The sequence below is a fragment of the Halictus rubicundus genome, unplaced genomic scaffold, assembly GCF_050948215.1.
Source record: "Halictus rubicundus isolate RS-2024b unplaced genomic scaffold, iyHalRubi1_principal scaffold1224, whole genome shotgun sequence".
In the NCBI taxonomy this organism is placed as follows: domain Eukaryota; kingdom Metazoa; phylum Arthropoda; class Insecta; order Hymenoptera; family Halictidae; genus Halictus; species Halictus rubicundus.
Window position 1 is genome coordinate 1 of NW_027489765.1, and position 10,565 is coordinate 10,565.

Genomic DNA, 10,565 nt, shown 5'->3' on the forward strand with positions numbered 1-10,565 from the left:
ACCATAATATTACTAGAATATAGCAGAATATCCTAGAATATACCAGAATATACTAGAATATAGCAGAATATAGCAGAATATACAAGAATATACCAGAATATACCAGAATATACCAGAATATACCATAATATTACTAGAATATAGAAGAATATACGAGAATATAACAGAATATACAAGAATATTGCAGAATATTACAGAATATACAAGAATATACCATATTATTACTAGAATATAGCAGAATATACTAGAATATACCAGAATATACCAGAATATACCAGAATATACCAGAATATAACAGAATATACTAGAATATACCAGAATATACCATAATATTACTAGAATATAGAAGAATATTCGAGAATATACTAGAATATAGCAGAATATAGCAGAATATACTCGAATATACCAGAATATACGAGAATATACCATAATATTACTAGAATATACCAGAATATACTAGAATATACCAGAATATACCAGAATATACCAGAATATACTAGAATATAACAGAATATACCAGAATATACAAGAATATAGCAGAATGTACCAGAATACACTAGAATATAGCAGAATATACCAGAATATACCATAATATTACTAGAACATAGAAGAATATTCCAGAATATACCATAATATTACTAGAATATAGCAGAATATCCTAGAATATACCAGAATATACAAGAATATAGCAGAATATAGCAGAATATACAAGAATATACCTGAATATACCAGAATATACCATAATATTACTAGAATATAGAAGAATATACGAGAATATACCAGAATATACCAGAATATACCATAATATTCCTAGAATATAGAAGAATATACGAGAATATACCGGAATATACTAGAATATAGCAGAAGATACTAGAATATACCAGAATATACGAGAATATACCAGAATATACCAGAATATACAAGAATATAGAAGAATATTCGAAAATATACTAGAATATGGCAGAATATGCCAGAATAAACCAGAATATACCATAATATTACTAGAATATGGAAGAATATTCCAGAATATACCATAATATTACTAGAATGTAGCAGAATATCCTAGAATATACCAGAATATACTAGAATATAGCAGAATAAAGCAGAATATACAAGAATATACCAGAATATACCAGAATATACCAGAATATACCATAATATTACTAGAATATGGAAGAATATACTAGAATATACCAGAATATACTAGAATATAACAGAATATACCAGAATATACAAGAATATAGCAGAATGTACCAGAATACACTAGAATATAGCAGAATATACCAGAATATACCATAATATTACTAGAATATAGAAGAATATTCCAGAATATACCATAATATTACTAGAATATAGCAGAATATCCTAGAATATACCAGAATATACTAGAATATAGCAGAATATAGCAGAATATACAAAGAATATACCAGAATATACCAGAATATACCAGAATATACCATAATATTCCTAGAATATAGAAGAATATACGAGAATATACCGGAATATACTAGAATATAGCAGAAGATACTAGAATATACCAGAATATACGAGAATATACCAGAATATACCAGAATATACAAGAATATAGAAGAATATTCGAAAATATACTAGAATATGGCAGAATATACCAGAATATACCATAATATTACTAGAATATACCAGAATATACGAGAATATACCAGAATATACCATAATATTACTAGAATATAGCAGAATATACTAGAATATACCAGAATATACCAGAATATACCAGAATATACTAGAATATAACAGTATATACCATAATATTACTAGAATATAGAGGAATATCCGAGAATATACTAGAATATAGAAGAATATAGCAGAATATACTAGAATATACCAGAATATACCAGAATATACCAGAATATACTAGAATATAACAGAATATACCAGAATATACAAGAATATAGCAGAATATACCAGAATACACTAGAATATAGCAGATTATACCATAATATTACTAGAATAAAGAAGAATATTCCGGAATATACCATAATATTACTAGAATATAGCAGAATATCCTAGAATATACCAGAATATACTGGAATATTCCAGAATATACCATAATATTACTAGAATATAGCAGAATATCCTAGAATATACCAGAATATACTAGAATATAGCAGAATATAGCAGAATATACAGGAATATACCAGAATATAACAGAATATACCAGAATATACCATAATATTACTAGAATAAAGAAGAATATACGAGAATATACCAGAATATACTAGAATATAGCAGAAGATACTAGAATATACCAGAATATACCAGAATATACCAGAATACACAAGAATGTAGCAGAATATTCCAGAATATACCAGAATATACCATAATATTACTAGAATATACCAGAATATACTAGAATATACCAGAATAAACCAGAATATACCATAATATTACTAGAATATAGAAGAATATACGAGAATATAACAGAATATACAAGAATATAGCAGAATATTACAGAATATACCAGAATATACCATAATATTACCAGAATATAGAAGAATATATGAGAATATAACAGAATATACAAGATGTTAATTGTCCGCGGTTGATCAATGCTTGATCGTTCGGACTCTGATGTTTTTGCACTGCGAGGTGCCCGCTAGGTTTCGAAGGACCACCTTCAACGTTGGAAGGACGAAACAACGTATTGGATTTACGAACTATATTTCAGATAAGTGCTTGGATGACCAAGTGGTACGTTACAGAAACTTATAAGGTTACGGTGCAAAACGAGAGATCAACTGGTCGCCTGACAGCTATCGGTTCAGGCGAAAGCGAAGATTTGAGCGCGACGTTTCCAGTCTTGCTGTCCAGTTAATTCTAATTCTAAAAACGGCGAGTGAACCTTGCGATAGTTCGGTTCTCCCTACCCTTGACTGCCAAATTTCCCCTTCCTTGGAAGTTGAGGGCGGGAAAAGCCGAGACTAAGGGCTCGGACTGGGCCCAAGGATCGCAGGGGGCAATTAAGAATGGCGGAGACGCGGCAAGATGGGGGTGGCGAAAGCAAACGCCCGCGTAGCGGTGCACGTGTCCTGAAGATGTCGAACACGGCCGGAAAACCCCACACATCTGGCAACTATAAAACGCACAGGGGCATACCTCCGACCGAGGCGAGGTAAGGAGCAAGATGTTGATGGCGAAAGCAGGGGTCTAAAATATGCGAGCCTTATGACCTGGGTACGGGCGGCAATAACCATTAACGAAATTACGGTGACAGGCCCAAACCGTAGCCAGATGCCCCGACCTCGTCCCGGTCCCAAAGGACAATCGCTGTACAGACTCTACCTACCGCTGGCCGCTACACAAGAATATAGCAGAATATTACAGAATATACCAGAATATACTATAATATTACTAGAATATAGAAGAATATACTAGGATATACCAGAATATACCAGAATATACCAGAATATACCATAATAATACTTGAATATAGCATAATATACTATGATATTCCAGAATATACCAGAATATACCATAATATTACTAGAATATTGAAGAATATACTAGAATATACCAGAATATACTAGAATATAACAGAATATACCAGAATATACAAGAATATAGCAGAATGTACCAGAATACACTAGAATATAGCAGAATATACCAGAATATACCATAATATTACTAGAATATAGAAGAATATTCCAGAATATACCATAATATTACTAGAATATAGCAGAATATCCTAGAATATACCAGAATATACTAGAATATAGCAGAATATAGCAGAATATACAAGAATATACCAGTGTTCGCGACGTACTTTCGCGTTTGTTGCCCGCCAACTTAATCTTGGGCAACTATTTCAACGGATACGGAAGACTGGATTGGAACAGGAAAGGAATCGCGTTTCGTCCCGAACCTGTCGGAGGACTCGTCAGTAAGGCTATTCCGACAGGTCCTGCCTTAGACGCGCGCGGATCCGAGTGATCCGTATTGTATTCGCCTTGCCGTGTGCAAGGCGATTTGACTCTCGGTATAATTGACTGTAAGTGTCACGTGTTCAAGATCTTGTATGGACTCATTGCAAGCTAGACTTCCAGACTCAACGCGAAGTTGTAAGGTTCGGATGAGACCTGTGGTGTTGCTCGTCCGAAGATCGTATATGAACTGTATTTGCAGCTCGACCGCCTTTCAGAATTAACTCGAGGTCATAGGCTCCCCATGGCTGAGAGGTTGGCCTTAGGTGGTTATAGGCTCCTCGTGGCTGAGAGGTTGGCCTTAGGTGTAGGAGAGGTATGTGTCGCTCGTTGCGACGAGAAAGGAAGCTCTCCGGATTGGTTAGGGAAAACTTGCATTTTCCAATCAGCATGCCCTTAATTGTTCAAACTCCCTTCCACAGGCTCAGGCTAAGAGCCTGGTTGGAAGGAAGAGTGGGGCGATGCATAACTTGGGAAAAACCGAGTGTTTTGGTAATTCGACGCTGTCGAAAGGTCGATTGTCATAGACCCTTGAACCGTGTCATGAATTTATGGCCTGACCGTACTTAGTGGCCGCGAGCGAAGGATATACATCCTTGGGCCGTATCTAAAGAACGCGAAGGTTTTGCAGACCCATCTTGTGTATACAAACATCGTTCGGTCGGTCCGATTGTAAACAGCTTCGAGATGATGAGGGCCAAAGTTGCTATTTGGTTACGTCTCTAAATCACGAATGTTTTGAAATAAAAGGAGCTACGAACAAAGACCCTCTGTAAGACCCTTTCGTTTATCGATAGCATGAAGAAACGATTCATGCTTAAGATGACAGTTCTGTTGCGACGGAACATGCTCCCCCTCGTTGATCGAGTCGATCGATCAATAGTAAATGTGATAACCTTGACTCACCTTGGTTATGCTGACGTCGTGGCACCGAGCGATTGTGCACTGTCTGAATCGGGAAGAGGTGCTAACCTTTTAACGTTCCGTTTGTATGTGCCGTTGATGGTGCGAACGGTTACTGCGCGTATGATACCGTCGGTTCCTGGGTGTACTTGTTGTACTCGACCCAGATGCCAACACAATGGTGGGAGATGATCGTCCTTCAAAAGTACGATGGTCCCGATGTTGATGTTGTGAGACCCTTTGTTCCATTTGTGTCGGAGGTTAAGTTGATGAATATATTCCTTGTGCCATCGGGTCCAGAAGTCTTGTTTGACCTTCTGGATATGTTGCCAATTGGATAGGCGATTTGATGGCGATTTGCTGAAATCAGTCTCGGTGATGCACGTCAAAGAACCACCGATCAGGAAATGGCCGGGCGTAAGAGCGGATATATCGTTTGGATCTGACGAGAGTGGTGTCAGAGGACGCGAATTGAGTATGGCTTCGATCTCGATAACGAATGTGGTGAATTGTTCGTATGTGAATAATTCTTCACCGACAACACGTTTGACATGGTGTTTAAATGATTTGACGGCGGCTTCCCACAGTCCGCCGAAATGAGGTGACAGAGCGGGCATGAAATGCCATGATATAGATTTGGATGTGAGAAAGTAATTGAATTTCTCGTCCTTAGATAATGTTTGGTGGAGTTCCGTTAACTCATTGTTGGCACCGACGAAGTTGGTACCGTTGTCTGAATATAGGTTTTTGCACATTCCTCGCCGCGCGATGAATCGTTTAAGTGCCGCGATAAATGCTTCGGTGGTCAGGTCGCTGACTACTTCCAAATGGACGGCCTTTGTTGCAAAGCAAATGAACACGGCCACGTAGACCTTAACTCGGGTCCGATTTCTGAATTGTCGTTCCTTTATGAAGAAGGGACCGCAATAATCTATTCCGCTGTTGATGAAAGGACGACCCTCGGTGACGCGCGCGGCAGGTAGGTTGCCCATTACATATTCGACGCTGGTGGGTTTTACCCGGAAACATCTGACGCATTGCCTAATGATTTGGCGTGTGGTGTTTTTTCCATTTATTGGCCAATACAATTGTCGCACATCGTATAACGTGGTTGTGATTCCAGCGTGATGATTTCGTAGGTGTGAATCACGAATTATGAGTTTGGTGACGTGATGCTCTCGAGGTAGAAGTATCGGATGTCTCTGTTCAAAAGGCAGGGTAGAATTTTGTAATCGTCCCCCCACGCGTAATACTCCTGAGTCGTCAAGAAACGGACATAATGGCATCAGATTGCTAGTGTTTGGTAATCTTCCGATTTTCAAATCACGTATGTCATGAGCAAATGTAACAGCTTGTAATAATCTTATTATTCGGTCGTTCGCGTCTTGTAATTCTTTAATAGACAAAGGTCCTGAGGCCCGATGTTTGGTTCGAAAACGTAAACAATAGGCAACGACTCGTCTGAGTTTTTGAATGCTCGAGTATCGCATGAGAATCTCGTCGGTTTGGGTGATCAAGCCTACTAAACACGTCACCGTCCGTAGTTCAGGTAGCTCCTCACACCTGGCAAATCTTGCTGGTGGCCATTTGGCTTGCTCTTGGGTGAGCCACTTGGGTCCGTTGCGCCAAAGGTGATTGTTGTTGAATTCTACGGCGGTGGTTCCCCGAGAAATGAGGTCGGCTGGATTGTCAGTTGACCGAACATGTCGCCATGATTGAATGTCCGTTTTGCGTTGAATATCTGCTACGCGGTTCGCAACGAAAGTCTTTAAAGTAGAAGGTTGTTTTTTCAACCAGCCTAGGACGACGGTCGAATCAGTCCAGAAAATGGTTTTGTCGATATTGTGTGTTAACGCGTTTCGCACGGTTTGGGATAACGTGGCTAATAGTACGGCGCCGCATAGTTCTAAACGCGCTAGGGTTATCTGACTGAGCGGCGCGACCCGTGATTTTGCGCAAAGTAGGTGCGCGTGAATGGACCCGGAATGATCGGTTGTTCGTATATATAAGCAGGCGCCGTAGGCCTTTTCGCTAGCGTCGCAAAAGCCGTGTAATTCGGTCCGTTTTGCATTTTTTATCCTTACAAGGCGTTTGAATTCAATATCGTTGAGTTGTTGTAGAGTGCTTTCGAAATTTGTCCATTCTGTGTGGATGCTGGTAGGTACGGACTCGTCCCAGGTGATTTTCAAGGTCCAGAGTCGTTGCATTATGATTTTGGCAATGATCGTAATAGGGCCGAGCAAGCCGAGTGGATCGTATATTTTTGCAATTGTTGATAAGATATTTCGTTTGCTGACCTCGGTTGTCGTTGTTGGTTGGACTGAATATCTAATCGTGTCATGCTGGGCATCCCATGATATTCCTAGTGTTTTCATGGTGGATGCATCTCCCAGAATTTTTGGATGGATTAATTCCTTGCTCAGACTCGATAGCAATTTCGGTTCGTTCGACGCCCACTGTCGAATATTAAGAGCACCTTTCTTCAACAAGGTTATTATTTGATGTTGTAACCTCTTCGCTTCTGTGATTGAATCGGTGCCGGTCAATAAATCGTCGACGTATAAGTCTCTTTTGATACGAGCTGCTGCTTCCGGAAAATTGCGTTCTTCATCGGTCGCTAACTGGTGTAGACTTCGTATAGCCAAATATGGAGCTGATGCGAGTCCGAAAGTAACAGTGGTCAATTCGTATGTCTTTATTTCTTCGTGCGGATCTCTCCACAATATTCTCTGATAAATACGATCTTCGGGTCGAATGAGAAACTGACGATACATTTTCTCGATGTCCCCTGTTAAGACGTACGTGTGCATTCGGAATCTTAATAAAAGCGATAGGAGATCGTCTTGCAATGTGGGACCGATTCGGAGAGTGTCGTTTAAAGATAGATTCGTGTTTGTCTTCGCGGATCCGTCGAAAACTACTCGGACCTTAGTTGTCAAACTCGTGGGTTTAATGACGGCGTGGTGCGGTAAGTAGAAACCTGGCGTGTGAACGGTTGTTACCTGTTTCATATGTCCGAGTGCACGGTATTCGTCTATCACCTTTGTGTATTGATCCTTCAATTCTGGATTTCGCTCTAGCTTTCGCTCCAGGGCGAGAAAACGGTTCAGGGCGCGTGGGTATGATTCTCCGAGTTGTTCCTTTTTTTCATTAAAAGGTAATGCCACTACGTATCGACCGGACTTGTCGCGCTTCACCGTGGCGACGAAGTGATCTTCGCAAGCTTGATCATCGATTGAACGGAATTGCTTAACGGCTCCTTCCTCGATCTCCCAGAACCTTTGTAAATCAAAGTGTACGTTGGTGATAAAGGTTCTATGGTCCGATCGCGGCGTCGCGAGGAGACCGCCTCCTAAAATCCATCCGAATTGAGTTTTCTGTAAAATGAGATCGACGTTGCGTTGTTTCGACAAGTTGATTTGTCCGATGCTTAGACATGATAATGCAGGCCCGGTTCCGAGCAGCATGTCGATCTTTCCCGGGCGATGGAATTCTGGATCGGCTAGACGTAGGTTTGCTGGTATGTGAAGATTGGCTCTATCGACTTGATTGTCGGGTAATAATCCTGCGATTCGCGGTATTATGCAAAATGTTAGCGTCCGTTGATAATTGGTTAATCGTGATTTGATTGAGGCGGTCATGAGATTGCTTGTTGTAGTATTAAGTTGGTTCAACGCTTCAATGACTGCGGTTTGGCGGGTTGTTGGTAGTCGTAACCGTTTCGCGAGCTCGTCTGTGATAAGATTTGCGTTGGAACAAGTGTCAATCAGCGTACGACATAATACCGGGTTAGCGTCGCGATCAAGTACGTGAATTAATGCTGTCGTTAATAGACCGTTCGTCAATCCGTTTGAAAAGAAGGTATGATGGTGAGGAGATAAGTGATTTGCAATTCCCGGTGCTAGTCATGCTTCTACAGCTGGAGCTGTTGAGTTTCGATTTGTGTGCAGTCTTGTGTTATGTCTTTCTCCACATACGTGACATCTACCTTTAGTGCAGTCGTCACGTTTATGATTTGCTTGTAGGCAATTCTGGCATAGGTTTGCTGCCCGCACAGCTGCCCATCGATCTTCGATTGACATGTTTATAAATTTAGAACACATGTACGTTCGGTGCGTTGCTGACCTGCAAAACGTGCATGTTTGGGTGTTGGTCGTTGTCACGAATGTTCGTTTTTTCGGAATGGGTGATGATAAGGTCCTTTTGGTCGTTGTTACGAATGTCCGTTTCGGGGCTCGCGATCGAAGGTTTGGCGACGGTCGTTGGATTTCCGGTAACGCGTGTCTTATCCGTTTCGCGTTTGTTGTTGTTTTCTGAGAGCTACTCTGATGCGATGCGTTGCGGAGATGTTTGAACATCTCTGCCGCGTGAGGCATGCGTGTGTCGACTAAGGTTTGCTCCCATGTACGGCGCGTTTCGTGGTCCATGCGATCGATCGCGATGCTCGTGATGAAATCGTTTGCGATATCCTCCCAAGATCGGCCGAGCGATTGTAACGAACGGATGTGGGATTGCATATAATTGATCAAATTGTTGATCGAATTTGGCGTACCGTCCGGCATTGCCGGTGTCTCGAGTAATAGTGCGGTGTGTCGTAGAACGAGCGCGCGTTGGTTGTCATAAGTCTCTAATAATTGAGCCCACGCGGCTTTGTAATTTTCTTCGCTCATTGTGAACGATTCGATGGCGGATTCGGCTTGTCCTGATACTGATAACCTCAGGTAATTAAATCGTTGTATGTCAGTGAGTCCGGTGTGACCGTGGATCAAGCTTAAAAACGCGTCTTTAAATGGTAGCCATTTCTCGAGACGACCGTCGAAACGAGGAAGATTGATCTTCGGGAGATGTATTCCGGTGATGCTATTTGATGTGGACGGTGCCGGCGAATCGGTCGTGGTTCTCATAGATTGACTTGGTGTCAATGAGAAACTTTCCGATAATTGTATCGCGCTCGCTAATGCGTCGTCGTACGCGGTGGTTACCGTTTTGCGCTCGTTTTCGGTTTGGTCGAAGTCTTCGTATTGACCTAATTCGTCTTGCGCGTCGTTGTAGGCGTCGAACTGTTTTCTCAGCCGATCTATTCGTTCGCGTAGTTTTGTACGTGCGGTCGCGGAATCTTGATATTCTGACAACTCGGTGGTGAAGTTTGTCAAATTCGAGGTAAAAACGCGTTGTTTGTGTTTGAGGGCGCGAATGCGTTGATTCCTTTTGATCGCGTTAGCCATTTTCGCTGTCTTACTGAGAATTGCCAATTGAAATTCCTGATCGGTAAATTCAGAATAACGTGCCTACCTTGAGCTGATGTAGTTGGTTGAATGTCTCGTCAGCTGCTGTCTAACTGGCTGGTCAGCGATGATGGTTGGTCGTGGCTGCCTTCGTCCACCCTGGCTGATCAGCAATGTCGGTTGATCGCGGCTAAGGCTGTCTGATTCCTTTAATCCGATTGTCCACACTAGTTTGTATTTTCACTCACTGCACTGTCACTAGGCCACCGTATCCGGCTCGAAGGACCAAATGTTCGCGACGTACTTTCGCGTTTGTTGCCCGCCAACTTAATCTTGGGCAACTATTTCAACGGATACGGAAGACTGGATTGGAACAGGAAAGGAATCGCGTTTCGTCCCGAACCTGTCGGAGGACTCGTCAGTAAGGCTATTCCGACAGGTCCTGCCTTAGACGCGCGCGGATCCGAGTGATCCGTATTGT

The 10,565-nt window shown here is 41.4% G+C and overlaps 1 protein-coding gene across 1 annotated transcript; it reads right to left on the reverse strand.

The window, feature by feature from the left end:
• Positions 1-4,867: 4,867 nt before the first annotated feature.
• On the reverse strand, positions 4,868-8,768 carry LOC143365009 (uncharacterized). Its single transcript, XM_076805014.1, has 2 exons — positions 8,669-8,768; positions 4,868-8,592 (listed from the first exon to the last, which is right to left on the reverse strand). Exons 1-2 carry the CDS (start codon positions 8,766-8,768, stop codon positions 4,868-4,870), a joined length of 3,825 nt encoding a protein of 1,274 aa, XP_076661129.1.
• Positions 8,769-10,565: the final 1,797 nt, after the last annotated feature.

Coding starts and splice junctions, on each gene's coding strand:
- LOC143365009 (XM_076805014.1), bottom strand. CDS start 8,768: ATGACTAGCACCGGGAATTGCAAATCACTTATCTCCTCACCATCATAC. Junction 8,593..8,668: donor TAACGACAGCATTAATTCAC/GTACTTGATCGC, acceptor ATCTTATCACAG/ACGAGCTCGCGAAACGGTTA.